This window comes from Monodelphis domestica, chromosome 5, assembly GCF_027887165.1.
Source record: "Monodelphis domestica isolate mMonDom1 chromosome 5, mMonDom1.pri, whole genome shotgun sequence".
NCBI lineage: Eukaryota > Metazoa > Chordata > Mammalia > Didelphimorphia > Didelphidae > Monodelphis > Monodelphis domestica.
Genome location: NC_077231.1, coordinates 3,769,281 through 3,791,796, shown reverse-complemented (window position 1 = coordinate 3,791,796; position 22,516 = coordinate 3,769,281). Strand labels below are relative to the sequence as shown.

At 63.3% G+C, this 22,516-nt stretch overlaps 3 protein-coding genes across 6 annotated transcripts in view; all 3 read left to right on the top strand.

The window, feature by feature from the left end:
• Window positions 1–6,027, top strand: part of TCF20 (transcription factor 20) — a 75,477-nt gene extending 69,450 nt beyond the window's left edge. For 2 of the 4 annotated variants that reach the window (XM_056797460.1, XM_056797461.1), the window contains exons 4-6: window positions 1,923–1,972; window positions 2,504–2,629; window positions 4,977–6,027. In XM_056797460.1, coding sequence (XP_056653438.1) covers window positions 1,923–1,972; window positions 2,504–2,587 — 134 coding nt within the window. In that variant the 3' untranslated portion in view covers window positions 2,588–2,629; window positions 4,977–6,027. The remainder of the gene's footprint in view (window positions 1–1,922; window positions 1,973–2,503; window positions 2,630–4,976) is intronic. The other 2 variants (XM_056797463.1, XM_056797464.1) reach the window with 2 other exon arrangements.
• A 1,662-nt stretch (window positions 6,028–7,689) lies between these two features.
• On the top strand, window positions 7,690–13,601 carry LOC100018032 (cytochrome P450 2D14). The gene is made up of 9 exons (XM_056797467.1): window positions 7,690–7,932; window positions 8,065–8,236; window positions 8,548–8,700; window positions 8,780–8,940; window positions 9,039–9,212; window positions 9,290–9,431; window positions 10,887–11,074; window positions 11,396–11,537; window positions 13,251–13,601. Exons 1-9 carry the CDS (start codon window positions 7,726–7,728, stop codon window positions 13,427–13,429), a joined length of 1,518 nt encoding a protein of 505 aa, XP_056653445.1. The 5' UTR covers window positions 7,690–7,725; the 3' UTR covers window positions 13,430–13,601.
• A 7,163-nt stretch (window positions 13,602–20,764) lies between these two features.
• NDUFA6 (NADH:ubiquinone oxidoreductase subunit A6) lies at window positions 20,765–22,272 on the top strand. The gene is made up of 3 exons (XM_001371415.4): window positions 20,765–21,151; window positions 21,372–21,487; window positions 22,063–22,272. Exons 1-3 carry the CDS (start codon window positions 21,013–21,015, stop codon window positions 22,192–22,194), a joined length of 387 nt encoding a protein of 128 aa, XP_001371452.1. The 5' UTR covers window positions 20,765–21,012; the 3' UTR covers window positions 22,195–22,272.
• Window positions 22,273–22,516: the final 244 nt, after the last annotated feature.

The window sequence follows — 22,516 nt, the reverse complement described above, 5'->3', positions numbered from 1 at the left end:
CTGCCGCCCCCTTTGGGACCGTCGGGCAGGGTGGAGGTCTTTCCCCAACTTGGAATCCTACAGGTCACGTGCTCTGGGCCCCTCTGGTTGCTGGAGCCCTTTCGGGCTCCCTAAGGTCCTCGCCACCCCCACTCCAGGCCTGGGAGGCAGGCAGCGGAAATGACCGATGGGGAAACCGAGGCACGGGGCAGGGGCTGTTGCCCAGCCACACCTCCACGCGCTTGCCGACTAAGCTAGCCGTCCCCCAGAAGAGCGTCCCGGAGGCCCCAGGAGAAGTCGGCTTTCCCGCGGGCTCGCCTGCCTGTCTGTCTCCCGCTGCGCCCCACACTCTTCTGGCAGATTGGAGCGGCGGGGGGCCTCGGTCACGCTCTGTACTTGCCAGTTCTAAATTAACGCGCCTTATTTACTGCCCTGCTGTTTGCCGGCAGGGGGCGGGGCTGCGAGGCCCACGTGACTCCGCAGGCCTCCGGCCTGGCCCCGGGAAAGCCCCGCGGCCTGGGGCTCCCACCCGTGGGGCCTCCATCCAGGAGCCTCCTTCCCACGGGCAGCTGGGAGATGCCTTGTGACGTCGTCGGGACCTTCCGGCCCCAAAACAGTCGGGGTTTAATCCCCACCAAGTTCCGTAGGCCGGTCACCCTCGGGATTCTGGGGAAGCAGAAGTGGCCTGGCCGGAGGTCAGACACTGGGGGGCAGAGCCGGACCACCGGCCGCCTCCAAAAGGGCACGAAGCTGGCCACGATGCCGAATACTCGAAATGCCCGGCAGGCGCGGACGGCGGGGACGGCGGGCCCGAGACTGGCGAGCGCGTTGGGCGACTCGTGCCTGGAATGAAAGATGTCACCGAGCCGAGCGCCCCGTGCACGTTGGCGCGAGGCCACAACGGGGGGTGCCGTGACAAGCTAGAAGAGGGGCGCGGAGCGATGGAAGGGAATGAGAGACGTTGGGGGAGCCTGGCCATTCCTGAGCTGGCGAAAGACCAGGCCGAGGGAGGTGTGTTTCAGGCAGATTTGGGGGTGGCCCAGGGGAAGGCCGTCCCCCTGCCAGCTCCAGATGCTGCTGCTCCTCCCCGACTTCCCCCTCGAGCTCTCCTGGGGCCTCCCTTGGCCAGCACGTATCCTGGGGTGACGATGACTCGGGTGCCCCCTCCTATGTGCTATGGGCTTGACAAAGATCTTTGACCCTCACAACCTGGGGAGGCGGAGGCTATAAATCCCATTTTACAGTGGAGAAGACTGAGGCAAACGGGCCCGCGTGACTAGCCCCGGCCCAGCACGGTGCGCGCCTCCTGCGGCCGCCCCCTCACCAGAGGACCTCGGAGCCCCGGCCCGCCATCGGCGTTGGCTCAGGCTAAGTGCACAAGCAGCACCGCGAGCGCCGTGTGCGCGTCGTGGATCGGAATCCCTCTGACTGGGCCCCGTCGTCCAGGCTCTTCTGCGGCCCTTCGGCTGGCGCCGCGGCCTCCCTGCTCCTTGGGGCAGCAGCCCTGAGCTGAGTTAGGCTAAAGGCCCGGCCGGCCGGATGGCCCTGGGGGGCATTTCTGGGCGGCCCGTCAGCAGATCCGGCACACGGCGCTGCCATTGGATTTGTCGTCTCCGGGAATCGCGTGTGTTCCCTGGGCGGGTCCCCCGGGCCCCGAACCCCAGCCTTCTGGAGCCGAGGCAGGCTGTTTGCCTGGCAAGAGCCCCGGTGGGGGGCAGCACCGGGTGCGGGCTCGGTCCTTGCAGGGAGACAAAGGGGGCGCCTGCACCTGGGCTGGGACACGCTTGGCTCCGAGGTCCAGCTTCTCTCCCCGCCCAGCCGGCCGGCAGTGCGGCCTGGAGGTGGCCAGACCTCTTGGCCTCTGCCGCAGACCCCCACGCACTGTCCGTCTGGCGGGGGCGGAGCTCTGTGTCTGTGTCTGACCTCTGGCTTCTCTCTTCCAGATTGTTTACTAAATGAAGAGAACTTCTCAGTGAGGTGCCCCAAGCACAAGGTAAGATCTGCCCCCCTCCCCGAAACCCCGGCGCGCCTCTCTGCTCTGTCAGTAACCGCCATGGAGGGGCCCGGGCTGGGGGCGGGGCATGCCCCCCCCCGGGCGTCAGCTGACCGACGAGTAACTAACAGGCATTTTTCTTTGCTCTTTTAAGCCAGGGGTGGGGCGGGGCGGGGGGTCTCCAGTGGTGCTTCTCCTTTCTGGCTCCGGCCGCGGCCTGGGCCCCACCGCTCTTGCGCAGCGTCCCCCTCTCTGAAGAAGGGGTGGTGTTGGGGCTGAGCAGCCTGCTTTGGGGGCCCGCTGGGGGGACAGAGCTGCGTACTCGCGTCGGGGCTGGGGAGAGCCGAGCCCTGTGGAACGAATCGGGGCGCAGGGCCTGCTCCCCGGGCGACCGGCCGCCTCGCCCCCGGGGTCCCTCTGGCACTGACTGTCTTTTTCTCTCCTCTTCCATGTGTCATTCCCTCCTCGCCATCCCGCCTCCTGTCTGCCTCCTGCTCCTCTCTCCGCCTTCCCTCGGCTTGCCCGCGTCAGCCTCCCCTGCCCTGCTCTCTCCCCCCCTTGCAGAACAAGACGGTGAAAGGCAGCCTCGGCACAGAGCAGTCGGAGCGGGGGTGAGGGGGGCCCTGTGCCCGTGGGAATGGAAATAAAGAAGCACAGGTGAGTTGGGGGCTCTGACCTGTCCCCCCAGCCAGCCTCCCTTTGCCAGCACGAAGGGGCCGCCTGCAGGGGGGGCTTCTCCCGACCTCGCCGCTGCCGCCTTTCTTTTCTGTGTGTCTCTTGGGACCCCCCAGGACTGAGGGGGTGACGGGCTCCCCCAAGCCGAAGTCCCCGGGGCTTGGTGGGGAGGTGCGGCCATCGGACGGGCCTCAGGCCCGCGTGGGGACGGCCAGTCACGGAGGCCCAGACCTTGTCTGGCTCCCGGGCTTCGGCTTGGGCGTCTGGCCGCGGCCTGCGGGGCTTTTTAGAGCCGGGCTTCTTCCTCCTGCACCCCCGGAAGCTGAGGGGACACAGAAACAGGCTCTGAACTCCTCACAGATGGAGTTTGCACAGTCCCAACATGCCCGTAGAACCTGCTGGGCGGGAGCGGTGCGGGCACGGGGCATGTGGGGCGATGTTCGGGCAGGCACGAGGCGCTTCCTGACGAAATCAAGGGCTTCTGGGTGACTCCCGCCCCGCCGAGGTGACCGAAGGGGGGATCAGACTTGGCCCTTCTGGGCTGGCAGCCCGGGGTCGGCCCGCTGGCCACAGACCCTGCTGGCCTGGTGGGGTTTGGAGCTCCAGGCGGCCGACCAGCCTCGGCTGGGAAACGCCCCCGCCGGGGGTCGGTCGTGACTTCTGGGAGGTGGGAGGAGGCCTTGGGGCCAGGCTGGGCGCCAGAATGGGCCAGATGGCTCATCAGGAAGGCTGATGTGGCCAGCCAGTGAGGGAGACCCTGGGGGGAGACGCCCTCTTCCTCCGCCTATCCCGGCCTCGGGTCCGAGGGCCCAGAGCTACTGATTGATGGGGGACCTCATCGTCCTTTCTCTGGTTCCCAGAGACGAGCCACCTCCCAGCCACTCGTGGTGCAGTCTATGGGGAGGAGGCGCGCCTTGGATCCGGGTTTGAAGCCCAGCCCCGGGGCTCCCCGTCCTGGCCCGGAAAAGCAAGGTTGGCAGTTGGGAGGGACAGAGGGAGACGGTCCATTTGCACCGTGTTTCTGGGCCTTGGCCTGTTCTCCGAAGCTCCCGGGTTGGGGTTGGGGGCCATTTCCGCCTCACTGCCCTCGGAAGGCCACAGGTAAAGGGAGGCGAGGACGCCCCTTCTGGGAGGTTTTCCCTTGGCTCGAGGCCAAAGATGGCGGCGCCGAAGCCCTTGGAGTCTGCAGAGCACTCTGGACGTGGGGCCTTTTGCGGACATCCTCCGTTGGGGCCGCCGTGGTGGGCCTGCCCTTCCGGGCTCGTAGCTCGCGGCCTCCCTCCATCCAGGAGGCTGACGGCAGAGGACGCGGGCCCGCTGTGGTGGAGCTTCCACCGGCGCCAGAGGCCGGCCCGAGGGCTGTGGGCTCCCCCAGGCCCCTCCGTCCGTTCCAGAGTCCCTGGGACTCGGGGGCCACTTTGAAGCGTGCCTCACTTTGCACCTCAGCTCAATGGCGCGGAATTCCATGATGTGACGGCCTTGTGCTTGGCCGCCTTCTTGTTTCTAGTGTGCGGGCACCGGGGGTGGCCATGGAAGCCCTTGCCCACACAGACGCCTTCTTTCCTGCCCTCTGGGCTTCTGGGTGGCACGCAGGCCCCTTAGTATGCCAGGGCTCCGAGGAGGGAGGGGGAACGAGCTGCCGGGATTTGAACTCGGGTACCCCCCGCTCCCCTCGATGCCCCTTCCAGCCCTGGGTCAGGTAAGCTCGGGCTTACCTGTCCGCCCGGGCAGGCCTCACCTCCTTTAGACTCCAAAAGCCACATGGCTGGGGAGGAAACGCGGGCGCCAGCAGAGCCCTTTCCGGGAGGCTCCCCGCCCCCTCCCGTCCCTACCTGGCCTCCCTGGTGCTGGGGAGACGCGAGCACCCTCCGGGGCTCTCCCTTGGGGTCCGTGGCTGGGCCGAGGGTGGGCGTGTCTCTTTGGGCCTTTCCAGGCGCCTTGTCACGGCCTAGGCCGAAGCCAGCTGCTCCCAGAGGAGCCGCGGTGATGATGGCCTTTTCCTCGGGGCCCCCTGGAGACTGGATCCTTCTCGGACGCCTTTCAGGGGGCTCCCCGGGCCTGCCGTGGCCAAAGGATTGCCGAGAGCCATCTAGGAGACCAGTGAGAGGCCGGAATCGTCCCTCTCGGGCCTCTAGAGGGTCCCTGTCCCTGGCTGGGGCCGGCGCTCATGGGAACCTGGCCTGGCTGCCTGGCTCTTGCCGTGGGGCACGAGGGGGGCGGAACCTCCCTGCGCCACAGCCCGGTCCAGCCCGTGGTTCCGTGGGGGGAGCGTGCCAGGAGGGGAGCCGACGGGCCGGCCGCCTCTCACGCCTCGGCCCTTGTCTTGCAGGTTAGGCTGTTGAGATGAGAAGGTGGTGGACGCTCGTGACGGAATGGCATCTGTCCCACTGTGCAGCCACGACCCACCCCCACCCCGCCCCCAATGTGCCTGCCAATGCCAGCAGTCCCTTCATCAATCCGTACATCCCACTTGACTGGTGACGCCACAGGAAATGCCCGAGGAGTCCGAATGGCTGTTTCCATGGACACAGTCTTCATAGTGACAATGTGGGGAGGGGGGGGGGGGGCCGGGAGGGGGGAAGGGAAGGGGTGGGGGGAGTAAAGGGAGGGATAAAAATATATATATATAAATCTATTTTTAGTCTGGAAAGACTTTGTTTAAATGAAAGGTGCGCTATCCCTTTTTATCCACTTGCTTCTGTTTCAAATTGTCCAGAATTCCCAATTTGTCGCCCGGGCAGTGAAATTGAAATGTGGCACCATTTGAACAGAGACCCCCAAGCCAAGGGTGGGTGGGTGGGGAGGGAGGGACGGAGGGAGGGAGGCCCAAACTTGTCTCCCGCCAGCGCCCAGGAAGAGGAAACAGCGCCGCACCACATCCATTCTTGGGGGATGAATTGGGGTCCGAGTGGGAGGGGCTGAGGGGAGGGGGGCAAACACATGCGGACACGCAGGGAAAAGTTCCCATTTGGGCTTGGGTTTTTCATTTGGGAAACACTATTTATTATTATTAGTTTTACTTGGGGGGCCACAGCAGTCCCAGACAGAGTGCTGCGGGGGGGGGGGGCACTGCAGGGGGAGGGAGCCCCCCAGGAGAGGCTGGAAGGCGCTTCTTGTCTTGCTTCTCTCTGCTTTGTCGGAAGGAAGGCGGGCTCTCCTTGCCCTTGTTTTTGCTTTGCTTTGGTAAAGCCGATCCTCCTCCACCCGAGTTTCCAAAAGAGAAAAAACCTACAAAAAGCTTGTCGTTAAGGCCTTAAGAAGGGGTTAGTGCATCTTTCGGGGGTCACTCTGCCGTGGGGACTAGAGGAGCTGTTTCACAAACAGTTTTATTTAAAAAAGCAAAAAAACACCAAAAAAACAATAAACTTCATTTTAACCTGGCTGCCTTCTGGTTTTGTGAAAGCCGAGCGTGCGTGTGGCGGGGGGCTCCCCAGGCCGTCTCGGGGTGATGCACCCCCACGTCCCACTCCGCCTTGGAGGGGAGGTTCCGGCCCCCTGGAGCAGGGTGGGTGGGGTCCAGTCAGACACAGGCAATCTCCCGGGGCCCCAGGTGGGCGGGCAGAGGAAGTGAGACACGATGCGGGGGCCCTGATGGACCACAAGCCGGGTGGAGGAAACGGGGGCCGCCCCAAAGAGGAGCTCGAGAGCCACAGTGGGAAAGGTCCGCAGGACTGGGGCCCGGGCCTTCTCTGTTGTCCCACCCCGCTCCTCGGGCCACGGGTCAGGGTGGACTGGCCGGAGGCTCCGAGGAGGACCCTGCGGCCAGTGCCGGACCAACACCAGGCGGAAGCTGCCATCGGCGGCCACCCAGAAGGGGCCAGACGGCCGGGAGGACGAATGTCCTCCTCGAAGCCCCCGGCCTGACCCCGAGAAGCCTTCCGCGGCTCCTTTGGCTCTCCCTCCCCCTCCAGTGGATGTGGGCTCAGTTTGAAGCCGGGTCTTCCTCGGCCTGCGGGCCAACATGGATGGGATCCTCTGCACATCCCTGGGAGAGGGGGGCGGAGCTTAAGGGGCTGTGGTGGCCTTCAAGGCTTCTGTGGTCAGGAAGCAGAGGCCTGCGTGACTCCCTGGCCAGAGGCGCCCCGGGGAAGTGACTGGTCCAGGGTCACCCGGCTGGGAAGTGTGCGAGGCCCGGCCTGGCTGTTCCGACTGCACCCCCACGCCTTTTTTGGAGAAGAAAAGCATTTTCATGGGATCGGAGAGGCCGGCTGGACCCAGTCTGCCGTTTTCCATCAGAACAGACTGAGGCCCCATCCCAGGTTCTGCTTGGGGGCCTGCTGATGCTTCAGGCCGGTCGGACCCGGGGCCACACAGGCCGGAAGGAGAGAGGGCGGGGCCAGCCAGAGGAAGGTCCTTGTCTAATGAATGTGGCCTTGTGGGGCCTCCTCACACCGGACAGCTCTCCGCTGTACTTGCTTTCTTGTGTGCCTTTGCTCAGGCTGTTCCCTCCGCCTGGCATGCCCTCCCTCTCTTGTCTGTTGAACTCTGTTCATCCCACTCAGATGCCATCTCTTCCAGGAAGCCTTCCCTGATGCCCCTGGGCACAGCCGCTGCACTTTTCTTGGCCTTTCTAGTGACTGGCTCCAAATTGTGTTTCATTCCTCGATTTAGACGTTTTCCCGGGTTCCAGGCTCCGCCCCCGCCCCCCCCCCCCCCCAGCGGAGGCACAATTCCACTGGGTTTGTGTTCGTACCTTTCAGCCTTACATGGGTCACTGGGCTAGGCTGGGACGCGCTTGTGCGGGGTCAAAGGACATCCCAAGCCCCTCTCCGGAGTCTGAGGGTTGGCCTGGATTCGAACCCAGACCCCATAGCGGCCCCTCGGACTCGGGAAGGAGGTGACTGCAGAGGCGGGCCTGGAGTAGGGGGTGCCGGGCTCCAGGGTGGCCTCCTACTTCCTGGCCCTGTGGCCCTGGGCAGCTCGGGCTGGATTCGAATTCGGGCCGTCCCGGGCCCCTCCTGCACCCCCGGGGCGCAGTGACAGCGCGGCCCCTGTCCCTTTAAGAGGGGGGCGGGGCGGGGCTCGGGGAGGCTCCCCGGGCGGGCGGCTGGGTGTGACCCCCACTCGGACGGGACGCCATGGCGGTGCTGCAGGCTGGGGCTCGGCTCTTCTGCTGGGACACGCTGACGGCCGCGCTGCTGGCCCTCGCGCTCTTCCTGCTGCTGCTCGACTTGTCCGGGCGCTGGCGGCGGCCCCGCCGCTACCCGCCCGGCCCCGCCGCGCTGCCGCTGCTGGGAAACGCGCTGCAGGTGGACTTCCAAAACCTCCCGGAGTCCTTCGGGCAGGTGAGCCCCGCCCCGCCCCGCCCCGCCCCGCCCCGGCCGGGGTCTCGGGCCCCCTCCCGGCGCCCCTCCCTGCCGCGGCGGCCCTTCTAGCGGGAGGTCCGGACAGCCCGCGTCTCCCCTCCCCTCCCCCAGCTCCAGAAGAAGTTCGGGAAGGTGTTCAGCGTGCAGCTCCTGTGGAAGCCCGCCGTGGTGCTGAGCGGGCCCGACGCCGTCCGCGAGGCCCTGGTGCACAGGTCCGAGGACACGGCCGGCCGGCCCCCCAGCCTCGTCTACAGCCACTTGGGCTTCGGGCCCAATGCCCAAGGCAAGTGCCCGGGGCGGGAGGCCTCTGCAGGCCTCGGGGGCGTGTCTGGGGCCAAGCTTGAACCCGGGACCTCCGTCCTGGGGCGCCCCCCACCCCGGGCCTGACCAGGGCCGCTCTTGCCTCGCTCGGAGATCTCTCCAGCCCCTCACGGGCCCCAAGCCCTTGGCCGGGGCCGCGCCAGGCATTCCCCCACCCCCACCCCCACCCCGCCTCGCTGCTCCCCCTCCCATCCCCCATCCCAGATGTGGGGGAGGAGCCTGGCCCTGCCTCCATGGGGGTGACTGCTGCCGCTGCCGCTGCCCCTCCCCCAGGCGTCGTGCTGGCCCAGTACGGGGAGGCCTGGAAGGAGCAGAGGAGGTTCTCCCTGACCACCCTGAGGAACTTGGGCCTGGGGAAGCAGTCGCTGGAGCGCTGGGTGACGGCCGAGGCCGACTTCCTGTGCTCGGCCTTCGCGGCCCGGGAAGGTAAGGGGGGGCCGGGGGGGCGGGGCGGGGGCGCTCCCTGCCGGCAGCCCCCCCTGAATGCCGCCGCGGGGCTCCCCAGGACGGGCCTTTGACCCCAGCCACCTCCTGACCTGCTCCGTCACCAACGTGATCTCGTCGCTGACCTACGCCAACCGCTTCGACTACGAGGACCGCAAGCTGCAGAGGCTCCTGGAGCTCCTGGAGCGCAGCCTGAAGGAGGACGTGGGGCTGCTGCGGGAGGTAGGTGGGCCCCTCCCCCCCTCCCCTTCCCCTCCCCCTCCCCTTCCCCTCCCCCTCCCCCTCCCCCTCCACCCACATCGCGGCACCCCGCCCTGCAGGTGGTCGACAGCTTCCCGGCGCTCCTGCACATCCCCGGCCTGGCCCGTTGGTTCTTCGGAGCCCTCAAGGCGCTGCTGGGCATCCTGGACGAGTTCTTGGAGGAGCACAAGCAGACGTTGGACCCCGCCGAGCCCCGGGACCTGACGGACGCCTTCCTGCTGGAGATGGAGAAGGTGAGGCAAGGCGAGGCCCGGCGGGGCGGCGGGGGCTCCCGGCGCCCCCCCCTACCCGCCCCCCTCTTTGCCCCCAGGCCAAGGGGACCCCAGGGAGCAGCTTCACCCCCGCCAACCTCCGCATGGTCGTGGCGGACCTGTTCACGGCCGGCATGGTGACCACTGCGACCACCCTGCGGTGGGCCCTGCTGCTGCTGCTCCTGCATCCCGACGTCCAGCGTGAGTCGCCTGGGGCCCCTCAGAAGATGGTGGGGGCTTCGCAGAGGCCCCAGGCACCCGGCCAGGGAGGAGGGACTTCCTGTCCGGCAGTCTGAGAATCACTTGTAGGCAGCAGGGCTGGGCCGCGGGGGTGAAGTGACTCTGCCAGGGTCACCCGGCCAGGGCCTGGAGACCCCACGTCCTGTGATCAGGCCAGGCTCACCTGCTCCTCGGGGCCAGGGCCAGACCCCCCCAGGCCCTGGGCACTATGAGGGAGGGTCACAGCAGCACTCCCCCCTTGGGCCATCAAGCCCTCCCAGGGTGTTCCCCAGAGCACCCCACATTTGGGGCCCAAGGATATCTCCTGAGAAGAGCAGGGCAAACGTGTCCCCCAACACCCAGGGCTGCCCCAAATTTAAAGCAGCTTCAGCATCCCCCACCCCGACTCCCTTCTGGGGCTGAGGAAGGCGGGCGGGCGGCCCAGTGGGTGGAGCAGCCTCCAAGTGTGACAGAAATGGACTTAGGACCGGAACCAGCATGCGCCCAGCGTGCCTTGGGCCGGGCACGTGCCAAGGGCTTCACGGTTCTGGTCTGGGGCCTGGGGCGGCTCAGCGGGGGGAGAGCCGGGAGGGAGGGAGGGAAGAGTTCTTCAAGAGGCCGCCAGCACGGGGGAGGGCTGTCGGGTGCCCAGGCTGAGGCCGCCATGGCCACGTGTGGAGATGTCGCAGCGTGGATTCCTTCACGTGTGGGTGAACCGAATGCCCGTCGAGGCGCCTTCTAGCTCCCAATCCTGTGATTGTGGCCCACGGCTGGCTCCGTGGCTGGCTGGAGGCCGGACAAGACTGGGATAGGCCGGGGCGGGGGGGAGCGGCTCGAGGGCCAGGGCAGCCGGCCGCTGGGATGGTGGCAGTGCCCGGGGAGAGATGGGTGGGAGTGAGAGCCGGAGCCCACAGGTCTCAGCGACGGCACGCTCCCCCCGCAGACAGCCCCCTCCAAGCTCCCTGGGCCATCCAGGACAGACAGAGAACCCGGCATCGTCCAGCTTGCCTGCGCCTCTCTCGTGTTCGGGGTGCCCCAGGGCGTGCAGAGGGCACAAAGCGGGGGGTTCTGACTCGATGGAAACCCATTTCCTAACCAGAGCTGTCCCAAAGGAGACTGGCTTGTCTAGGGAGATAGTGAGCTCCCTGTCGCTGAAGGTCTCCAAGAGTCTGGACTACAATAGAAAGTCTCGTAGGTCCCATACAATGAGCTGCGAGCATGTAAGTGCTTCTAGGAACTGTGCCAAGTGCTGGCAATACCAAGTGGGGGAAGAGCCCCAAGAAGGCTCCTGCCCCGTGTGCTGCAGGTAACCAAATGTCTGAGCTGCACAAGACCGGAGAGACGGTTTAGTCATCTGAGACATGGGTTTGCGCCCAAGGCGAAGGCGGCGTCTCCCTCTCCTTGGACTCCCCAAACCGCCGCCCTCGTTCTCTCCAGGCAAGGTCCAGGAGGAGGTAGATGTGGTCATCGGCCGGAGCCGGAGGCCCACCATGAAGGACCAGGCCCACATGCCCTTCACCAATGCCGTGATCCATGAAGTTCAGCGTTTCGGAGACATCGTTCCACTTGGCATCCCCCACATGACAACTCGGGACACAGAGATCCAAGGCTTCTTCATCCCTAAGGTACTCGCCTGCCCCACGCCCCCGAGCCCAGGAGCTTGGGAGGGAGGCCCCCGCAAGGCTGGCCTTGGAGAGAGACGACCCACTGGGTGCATCTCTTGGCCCAAAACCCTTTTCCTCTTTGGGTCTCCTGTTCCTTGTGTCAAAAGTGGCCCAAGTGCCCTCCCTGTCCCAGGGTCCCTCCGAGCTTGACATCCCCACTCCTGACTGACCACCTAGTCCAGGGAGCCAGAGGGCCTCCTCCCAGGGCGGCCTAGGGAGAAAGAAGGGAGTCCGGGAGGCCCAGACTCCACTCTCCTCAGACTTCCTGGGGCTGAACTTTAGGGGACCGTGCTCATCACCAACCTGTCCTCGGTGCTCAAAGACGAAGCTACCTGGGAGCAGCCTTACCGATTCTACCCCGAGCACTTTCTGGATGCTGAGGGCCGCTTTGTGAAGCCAGAAGCCTTCATGCCTTTCTCTGCAGGTACCGAGAGCAGGAGGTGGGGCCTAGAGGCCAGGGTATGAGCTCCTAGGGCAACAGAGCATGTGGAGGCAGATTGGCCTTCAGATTCGACCCCTTAACCCTCTTGGCAACCAGAACCTGGGACAAGCACCCACTAACTTCTCTGAGCCTCGATTTTCTCATCTGGGCAGTAGGGACGATCACACTTGCCCAGGAGCACTGGAGAAACAACCTGGGAGCAGAGGGAGCTCTGCACCAAAGATTGGTGCCCAACTTTCCTCCCCAATTTTCACCATGTGCAACGTTCAGGATGGCCCTGGCCATTCATTAAGGGAGACAGGACACCCAAGAGCAAAACCTGAGCCATCACTAACTGCCCTGGCACCTGGGGCAACTTCAGGGGTCAGTGAGCCCTGGGAGAGATAGTCCAACTGCAGGAGTGCAGCAAGTCTGGAAACGGGGTGACCATCTCTCTCCTCTGGCTGCCTTCTCCCATGGCCCACCTTCCCCCAAGCTGATGCCCAGGAGAGCAGCCTCCAGGGTATAAGAGGAAAAGTACACCATAGCTGTAGTAAGCCTAAGCCTCTGCTAGCCCACCCCAGTTAGGGCTCTGGCACAAGTGTGTGGCACCAACAAAAAGAAGGTGCTGGGGGGGGGGGGGAAGGCCTTGATCAACTGGGAAGGATCCAAATGGATGGAGAGGAGCCTTGATTTAAAGCCAAGAAGGACCTGAGAGTCATTGAGCCTAAGGCCCTTGTTTAACAAATGGGGAAACTGAGGCACACAGAGGTCAGGTCACTTGCTCAAGATAAGGAGTGACTGAATCAGGATCTGAATCCAAGACTGACTCCAAAGCCAGCAGAGCCTTCTGCTGTTCCATATTTCCATGGATTTCCTAAAGGGATCTCCAAGCCATAAGCTAAGGGTTTGGATTCACTCTTATCTTTCGCTGCATTCATTCATCCCCTTTACACCCTTGCCCTCTGAAGCAGGAGCCTGAAGGTTCTAGGAGAGAGAACAAGGACTAGGGAGAAGAGGGAGCTGGGATGAGGAGAACGGTTCCAAGCATGTTGTTCAGGGCGTTCCTGAATGGTACACTCTGGTCCTGAGCAGGACCAGATGATCTCAGAGGTCCTTTCTCCCTCCAATATGGGGAGGGGGGGTTCCAAGGAGAAAAGTGGGAGAGAAGTAAGGGCCAGGAGAGATTCGGAAGGCCGTTTTTTCGGCTTAGAAGTTTTAAAGAGTAAGGCCTTGGGGGGAAGTTTCTTGGACGACTGAAAATTGGCCAAGGACAGGGCTATTGGGAAACCCTCCTCATTCCATCTATTTTTCACAGGGTTCACATCACAAAAGCTCCCCTTCTTAACCATCTTCTGGCTTTGTATAAAATGAGGTCCCCCGTAATGCAAAGCAGGTGGGCCTGGGATAGGAAGGAGCTTCAAGGCAGTGGGAAGCAGTTTCCTCATCTGAAAATGGGAAAGTTGGACTTGCTGGCTTCTAATCCATATCTTGTGACTTTGGCCCTTGGCTCAGACACTTGCCAGCAGTGTGGTCTTGGGCTCAGTTTCTCCATCTCTAAAACGAGGGGGGTTGGACCTGGCTTTTAAGGCCCTTTCTAGTTCTAAATATATGTTCCTTTGGGAGAACTAATCAGAGGGGCATCTTCTCCCAGGCAGCAGCTGGGACTCCTGGGCCTTGCAGTCTCCCACGTTCATGTTTGCCTCTCTCATGCAGGCCGCCGGGTATGCCTAGGGGAGCCACTGGCCAAGATGGAGCTGTTCCTGTTTTTCACTTGCCTGCTGCAGGATTTCTCTTTTGTCCTGCCTCCGGGGCACTCCAAGCCCAGTGACAAGGCAGAGGTCTCATTTCTTTCAGCCCCACAGCCCTTCCAACTCTGCGCAGTGCCCAGATAGGAGAGCTGCCTGCCCAGGATCTCGACAACCCTGCCCCACCCATACCCTCCGCCATCACCTTTCACTAACCTGACTCCCCTCCCTTCTTTACCTGCATGACCCCCTCCCTCCTCCCCTCGGGCTAAGGGAACATGTCACTGACATCCCAGGGAATAAACAATCTACCTTCTCAGCTCTTGCCGCCTGCCTTGAATTTGGGGGGCTCCGTGGGGAGGAGCGTGGCTAGATCCCCATTACCGGAGAGTGAATGGGATAGTAAACTGGAAGAAGCCTTTTGGGAGGATCATTTAATCTAACCCCCTCTCTTTCCACAGCTAGCAAGTACCAGGGCTGGCCATGGCTCCCTCCAAAGCCCATGCTCCTTCTACCAAGCTAGGCTGCTTCGCCCTCCTCTGTGCAATGGCAGGGTTGGATTAAATGATCTCTTCTGGAGCTAGGAATCTATTGGTGAATAGGCAGTGGGTGCTGTTTCCCACAGGGCCTTCCCACGGGCCTATGATAGCAGCCAGCACCTTGCCCTGGAAATTGTCAGGCCACACCCCCTGGATGGACTTTGTTGGGGAGGAGGCTGACGTGGTGAAATCCATGCCCTGGGAGGGGGATGAGACTTGAACCAAGGAAGCCAAAAGCTTTTACAGTAGTCCTGGGAAGAGGTAAGAAGAGGCTTTCCTGGCCTCAGTGGGCAGAGGACATAACAAGGGTGACCTGAGTGTGAGTGAAGAGCAAGGAAGACTCCAATGTGGAGAACTGGGACCCTGGAGAGATCCAAGAGGGTCCAATCCAGTCCCCTCAATTTACAGATGAGGTAACTGAGGTCCAGGGAGGTCAGTTTAGTCTTGAGTATCTTCAGACAAGAGTCAATCATGGGCCTAATCTAACCAAGTGGGAATTCCATGCTGTACACATATATAAAAGCCCTCACATTAATTAAAAGCATCTGCTGTGAGTGCAGCAGCATAGGGGAAGGGGAGGGGCTGGGACTCTAAGGCCAGTGTCAAAGGTTGAAGTCAGGAGGCACCTTTCACCCAGTTATGGGGTGGGGCAGGGCACGACTTAAAGCAAGGCAGAGGGAGAATTAGCCCAGCAGTGAGGTCGAAAACCATTGACCCAGGAAGTGGCGGAGGCAGGATTTGAACCCGTCTTCCTAGCTCTGAGACAGGCGCTCTCTCGCCTCCGGAGACCAGTGGCTGAAGCACAAATGGGGCACAGCAAGAGCTGCCCCATCAGGAGGTTTGTCAGGTGTTCAAAGACTTGTGGAGAGCAGAGTTCAGAAGGGGGGCAGCTCTGCTACTCTCCTGCCCTGGTAGCCAGTGGCTCACGTGGCTGCCTTGGTCTGGGCTGGCAAGGGGAAGACCTGTGACCAGGGGCTCTTGCCCCGGTGCGCCCCCCAGTCAAATGACAGACTCAGCCAGGTACAGGTGTGCACCCCGACGATGGCATTTCCATTCAGGCTTTATTGAGCGGCCCTGCTTAGTGGTTCTGGGTCTTGGGGAGGTTGGGATCGGAGAACCAGTCTACCCAGAACCCTCGGAGGAGCTGTGTGACCCAGCTAGGCCCTGTGTCCATGGGGGGTTCTGAAAAGGCAAGATGGGAAGCTCATCAGCCCTGCTTTGGGGAGCCCAGGGAGGGGTCCTGGAGCGCAGCTGATGGGGTGCAGGAACCCCCCTCCCCTGGGGTGACAGCAAGGCCCAGGGGACCTCGTGGCCATGTGGGGTGGGAGTGCTGGCCTTACCACCTCCATAGACTGCAGCCTCCTTCTGTGCCGGTTTATCTTCCTGCGGGACAAAGAAAGAGCCAGTAGAGGAAGCAGAGGCCCGGCTGGCCACAAGATTGCCACGTGACCTTGGCCAAGTCACTTCCCCTGTAAAATGGGGGGGGCAGACTTCCCTCTCCCCCAATGGGGACGAGCACACTGGAGCAGACAGACCTGTCCCACCCCTGCCATCCTGCCAGCCCTGGCCTCAGGGTTGCATTCTTGGTGCTGTCCTGGAGGCTAAGCCAGGTCTTCTGCTGACAGGTGTCGGAGCTCCGGCTTCCCCCTGGGGAGGTCTGGAATTTGCCAGGTGTAGAGCCCAGAGACCTGGGTTCAAGCTCTTGCCTCAACAGCAGGCAGTGTGACCTTAGTTGGGTCCCTTTCACTGTCTGGGCCTCGGTTTCTCTCAGCCTGAAACAGCTTCAAATCTGTGTGACCCCACAACTTGTGGAGCATTTCCTGGCCTCAGTTTCCCCACATGGCACCCCTCTTGGTGAGCGGGAAAGCCACCCATTCCCCTTAAAGCACAGAGAAATGGGGGTTCCCCGGCTGTGGCATGGCAGGCTCCATCGTCAACCTTCATCCATTCATTCGCAGGCCTGGCACAGACCAAGGGAAGCCTTGGCACGCTCTGTGGAAGCCATCCTTGGCCCCGGAGGGGATCTGGGAGGAGGGGCCCAGGCCTCCCCGGGTCAGCAGAGCCTTAAGGCCCCGAGACCCCCGAGAGGCCGGGCCTGGGCCAGGGCCCCCCATCAGCAGAATTCTCCGTCTCCTACGACGCAAACACCCCCTGCAGACGTCCAGTGCCCCCATTTTACAGATGGGCACACTGAGGCCCTCAAGGGCATTGATGGGAGCATCTGAACCCAGGCCTCCTGGCTCCAAATTCTCTGTGCCGTGTGTGTCTGCGGGAAGCCCTCTGCAGCCCCGGCTCTCCCTCACCTGCGGGGCTGGGCCCAGCTCCTCCGCTTTGCCCGTGAAGTCCTCCGGGTCCTTCGGGTCCTTCGGGTCCTCGGGAGCGGCCATCATTGGGCTTGTGACCTTCGGAGTCCTCTGGGAAGGCTGAGGGCGAGGCAGACAAGCCCTGAGGCCGGACTGGGGTCCGAGCCTCTCCCTCCCCTCCAAGGAGCTCCCAAAGGAGCATCGAGGAGCCTCGCTGTCCCTTACCAGCTTTGCTCGCCATTTAAGGTTCTCGGTTCTGTGGTTCTGTGGGGAGCCGGTGGGAAGGAGCAAGAATAGAAAGGATCAGAGAAGGGGCCCAGCCGCCCCCACATCAAGCCCTCAGCCCTCCCTGGGGACCCCGCCAGGCTCTTACCCAGGTCACTGGATAGCACTTATCTTCGGGCCCCCACACAGGCCTCAAGGTCTCCCCTATGCACTGGGGGGAAGACAAGGGAAGCTGGCTCAGGGCTGCCGTGGGTGGCCGAGTGACCCTGGGCAAGTCACGTGCCTGGCCCAGACCACTCTCCTGCGGCAGTGCGGTGCACTGCACTAGGTGCCTCAGTTTCTTCCTCTGTCTAATGGGCTAGTCGTTAGGGTGGGGCTCCTCCCTCGGGCACCCCAGGCTGGTGCCCACCTTGCCCGACGGCCCTACCTGTGTGTCCATTAGGGTCCCGTGCTTCTCCTCAGAGGCTTTCTCGGGTCTTCCGTGGAAGAAATAATAGACCATGCCTGCGGCCAGGGCAGAGGGAGAAGCGCTCAGTCCCCGTGTCCTCCGCCTCCCTCGGACCCTGCCCTCCTGGAGCCCTGGGAACTGGCCCCTCCCCCGCTGTTGCCAAGGCTGGGCCCGTCCTGAGCCACTTCCTAGCTGTGTGACCCTGGGCCAGTCCCTTCCTTTAGCCCCCAGGCTGGCCCGGCCCTCTGCCAAAGGGAAGGTAAGAGAGTCACGGAGGTGTTGGGGGGAGCCGGGTGTTAGAATGAGCGCAGAAGAGCTGGCCGGGGGGCTCTCACGGCTCCAAGCCCCCCCAGCCGATGACGTCACCTTTCCGCCGGCCAGGCCCGCCCCCCAGGACCACCGCGGGACCACGGGAGCCACAGCAAGCCCCTGGTCCAGGCGGCTCCCTCACCTGCCAGTATAAAAAGCTGCATCACATACAGGGACTTGGAAACTCTGGAAAAGAAAGCAGAGTCAATGGAGTCTGGCCCAAGCGGGGAGGCGGCCTCTTCCCGGGGGGACTAGTGACTTGCCCAAGGTCACACAGACCCGTCGGAGCTCTGGGGCGCTCCCCCTCCCCTGGCCCTTCTGGCTCTGCGCCCGCCCAGCTCGGCTCAGCCTGAGCACTCGAGGCTTCGTTCCTCCTTCTTTCTCCGTCCCTTCTATCCTGCAGTCAGGCCTGTGCATCAGCTCCAAGGCAGAAGAGTTGTCAGGGCTGGGCAATGGGGGTGCCGAGGCGAGACTGGAACCCAGGACCTCTCCTCTCCAGGCCTGCTTCTCCATCCCCGGAGCCCCCGGGCTGCCCCCTCCCTTTAGCTTCCAGGTTCCCAGATCCAGGGGGGCCCCTGCAGCACTCGGGTGCCTAGAACGGGAGCTGGGAAAGGGAACGGCATGAAAGATGGCCCCAGCCGTGCCCCCTCGGGCCCCCCAGTAAAGCTGCTGGCCTTGGGCTCAGGCTCTCCACGGCCCCTGTCTTTCCCCCGCACCCGCAGCCCTGCCTCGCCGCCCTAGGCCTGGGCCCCTCCTCTTCACAGCCTTAGAGCTAAGCCAGGCCTCAGAGTCTTCTCCCCCAACCCCTTCGTTAGCAGATGAGGGGGCTGAGGCTCCCTCAGGTTCCAGAGTAAGTGGCAGAATCTGAACCCAGCCCCTACGAGTTGGTCTTTTCCATGGACCGCCTCACCCTCAGCACCATGAGGCCCGGGGAGCCCACTCAAGGAAGTGGGAGGATGGGCAGGAAGTTCCGCCATCTTGCTCATCCCGCCCCTCCCATTTGGTGAGCCTTGGGGCTTCACACCGCATACTCTACCTTTCTCTCGGGCAACACAAAATCAGCACCATCTTCAGTCTGGGGAGGAAAGGGGAGAGGTCAGGGCCTCCGGGCCTCTTCTGAGCTTACGCCTAAAATCCACCATGGAAGGGACTGGGGCGGGCGGGCTCAGGGCCTGGAGGCCGGAGGTCCCGGCTCCAAGCTGGCCTCAGACACTCCCGCTGGGTGAGCCTGGGCCAGCCTGGAGCCAACAGGGACAGCGCATCGCCTCGAAGGCCCGAGGAGCCTCGCGGGGAGCCTCCGTCCTGGGGCGCCCGGCTGGCCCGCTGGGGCCTCCTTACCCTGGGCTGGGATCTCGGTAACCTCAGCAGCTGCGGCCTATCCCTGGGTCATGTCAGCTCCGGCCCGACGGCCGCGCGGCTCCTTGGCTATCTCTGGCTCTGGTCCTAGGCTTGAGCTGCGGCGCGGGACAGGACCATATCCAAACGCAAGCCCCCCGGTGAGAGATCCTCGCGGCCAGCTGTCCACTGGCCCGGCCTTTGGGGTCTGCTCAGTGCTGCTGCCTCTCCCAGGAAGGGCCTCGGGCCTGAGTGTGACATCACATTAAGGGAGGCTTTATGACGGCCCAGGATCACCAGCTCAGCCCAGGGACGAGGGCAGCCCAGCAGGGAGGTGGCCCAGCAGCCCCCGCTCAGCCCAGGGAGTCAAGGGGCCCGTCTAACGGCACGGCCTGGGGTCGAGCGGCCCCTCAGGCACAGCCAGAATAACTGGACCCCGGGACGGAGAGCTCAGTGGGTCCAGCCCCCTCCTTTTACAGGGGGGCCTGGTCACGGGTGGGAGGGGCCCCCGAGACACCATCCGTTTTTCAGATAAGGAAACTGAGGTTTGAAGAAATGAAGTGACTTGTTCAAAGTCACCCAACTAGTAGAGACGTGCTCCCGAGCCAGGGTCCTTTTCACTGAACCAAGGCTGGGTCCTTAATGTGTCCAAAGATATGCCAGCAGAGAAGTGGCCAAGTCAGAATTTGAACCCAGGTTCTGAGGCTCCAAAGCCACATTCTCCAAAGGAGTCTCCAAGTGAGTATAGGCCAGAGGCCAAAGCCAGTGGGTCCGGGAGTCCCAGGAAGGCAAACTCCAGGAGACTGAGACAGAAACCAGGGGCTAAGAACAGATGCAGAGCCAGCCAGACAGCGGGAAAGTTACCAGGTGAATTTATGATGTCATTTAGTTAGTTGGACCCTTACCTTCTGCCCGAGTATCAGTTCTAAGACAGAGGAGTGGCAAGAGCTAGGCCTTTGGGGGTAAGTGACTCGCCCAGGGTCACACAGCAAGGAAGTGTCTGAGGCCAGATCTGAACCCAGATCCTCCTGGCTCCAGGCCTGGTGCTCTATCCAGAGCCACCCAGCTGCCTCGCACTGGATTTCTAGGCCGATGACCGGCTGGTCGCCAAGCTTCCTTGGCCGGGAGGGGCGTCTGGCCTGTGGGCATCCTTGACTGGGCGTCAAGCTTGGCAGACAGCTAGAGCGGGAAAGGTCAAGTCATCAAAGGTCTCATTGTGTGGATAAAGAGGCTGGAAGCCTACGAAGGTCAATGGAGCCACTTGCCTCGGGTCAGGGACCCCAAAGAGCCAAGGCTAAGCCGGTGCCCGCCAGCGCCCTGCCCGGCCTCCCTCCCCTCCGAGGTTTGGTCCCCTCTTTCCTGACACAGACTTGATTGGCCCAAGAGAAAGGAGGCCCCAGAAAGCTGGAGGAGGGCCCTGGCATAGCCCAGAAGAGACCCAGAAGGCAGGCCTGTGCCACGAGAGCCCCAGGAGTGGGTGCCTCAGAGCGTTGGTCCTGGGGGTCCCCTGGAGAACGCAACAAGTCCGGAAGAGAGGCTTAAGGTCTTCCCTGCCTGCCGAGCTGAGCTTCCCACTCCTCTGGGACCTCCGGAGCGTGGGGGAGCCCAGAGAAGAGAGCCAAGAGGGATCCGAGGGGTGGAGGGAGGGGGAGGGGGAGGGTGGCAGGACAGACCCACACACACACGATGGCCACATGCAAGCGAACATGCTCCGGGCACCCGGCCACATTTCCTAGGCCTGTGCTGAGCCCCCAAACAAGGAGGGGTGGCCCAAAGAGGACCCCTGGAAACAGAGAAGGAGGGGGGGCTCATAAACCGGAGTCCCAGCCACGGCAAGCCCCACAGGCTTCGGCCACCTCGCCCAACAACATGGTGCCCCAGGGCACAATGGCGGGGTCTCAGGCTAGCAATCGGCTGTAGATAGGGGTCCTCTGGCTCCGGCTGTAGGGGCTTAGCGTTGCCAGGGAGCCCCGGGTCGGGGGACCTGGATGGAGAGGCAAAGCCCTACTAGGCCAGGAATCTGGGTCTGGGGTCCTTAAGCTTGCCGGGCTGAGTACGGTTCGACCCTGGGGAGACCTCTTCCCCGAGCCTTGGTTTTCCCATTTGTAAAAGGAGGGCTGAGCCCGGTCCTTGGGCCCACCCCTGCCCCTCCCTAGGTCTCAGTTTCCCCATCTGTAGGCGCATCTGCACTCCCGTGGGCGGTGCCCAATCCCCACCCCGAGCCCAGGAGCCGGAAGAGAGTGGCGCCCCCCGCTGGGCGGCCCGAGCACACCCTCACGCCCCAACGCCTTTTGGGTAGTGGCTGAGCCCGAGCGCGTGCGCACGCGTGTCTCGGCTCCTTTCCCCACCCCCCAGGACCTCGAACCTATCAGGGAGCCCCGAGACTACCCGGCTTCCCGTCGCCCTACCCCCCGCGCTGAGAGCGCATCGGCTTCGGCCAACGGCCAATCAGAGAGCCCCGAGCTTTTTCTTTCTCTCTCCCTCCGCCCTCGCGTCCGCAGCGGCCAATAACCGAGCCGGGCGGGGCGTTTCCCTTCCCTCCCGAGCGAGGCCGGCGGCAGCTGCGCCAAGATGGCGGCGAGCGGAGTGGGCCGGGCAGCGGCTGCCGTGGGCACGTCCGTGAAGCCGGTGTTCAGTCGGGACCTGGCCGAGGCCAAGCGGCGGGTGCGGGAGCTGTACCGGGCCTGGTACCGCGAGGTGCCCACCACGGGTGAGGGGTCGCGGCCGGCGGCGCTCTCGGTCAAGGTCGTGACTCTTAAAGGGCCAGGCCCCGAGGAGCCGGGCCAAAGGGGAAGGGACTGAGGCGAGCGGGGTTAGGGTGGTGTCAGCGGCCCGGGCAGCTCCGGTGCCCCGCGGAGGGGGCTCAGGCGGGCTCTGCGCCCACCCCCCATCTGGTGGTCCCAGCACTGACGTCCGACTCCTCCCCCCAGTGCACCTCTTCCAGCTGGACATCTCGGTGAAGCAGGGCCGGGACAAGGTGCGAGAAATGTTCCTGAAGAACGCCCACGTCACGGACCCGCGGGTGGTCGACCTTCTGGTCATTAAGGTAACCCGAGGCCTTGGCCCCTGGAAGGGCAGCAGGCCATGCCCACCCCCACTAGTGCTAGGGCAGCCCCGCGGGTGCCGGGCCCTGTTGGCCCTTTGCAAGCCACCCTGGGAAGTGGCTCTGACAGATGAGGAAGCCGAGGCAGTTATGTGACTTGCTCAGGCCCAGAGTTGGTGCCTCGGAATGTACCAAGGAAGCATGAAGAGAAGAACTACAAACTAGTCTGAAACAGAGTGGGTTGGGGGGATCTGCCCAGGCTTCCTGCAGGAGGGGGGCTTTGGGGTAGAGCTGTGAAGGCATGTCACTGTGACTGCCCCCCCCCCCAACACACACAGGGACTGGCCAGTGCCAACCCAGGGAGGAGACCTGTTTGGGGCCAAAGCAGGCTCAGGAGGAAGGGGGAGCACAGGCCTCCCCTTAGGGCTGTCATCAACCCGGAGTGGGAGATGAGCCCGGTGGGGCTGCAGGGGCAGCTAGTAGTCCTCCCTGCTTGTCCCGCGAGGCTTGCAAGCATCTCCCTGGCCTAGCAGCTTGTCCCCAGGCCCCGACACTGAAAGTCTTTCCTCCTTGTGCAGGGAAAGATGGAGCTGGAGGAGACGATTAAGGTGTGGAAACAGCGGACACACGTCATGCGATTCTTCCACGAAACGGAAGCCCCAAGACCCAAAGATTTCCTCTCCAAATTCTATGCTGGTCATGACCCGTGACTCAGTGCTGGGGAGAGGGCTGCATTGATATTTAACTCTACTATAGCAAATAAATTCTCAGATGTGACCTTCCTCTAACTTTGTCCCCTCTCCCTGCATCTAGGGCTCTGAAAGAAAGGCTTGGGGCCGGCTCGGGGTACCTGGCCAGGGTGCTTTTGGTTGGCTCACCGCCCACCTGGCCCTGCAGGCAGCTCATTTGATAAGCCAGAGGTTGGGGCAAAGGAAACGGGAGAACGTTTTCCCTAGAAAGCTCTGGAGTATATCCAAGAGGCCGTATTTTGGAGCTCATAAAACCACGAGGGGAAGGAAGCTTGGAGCACCC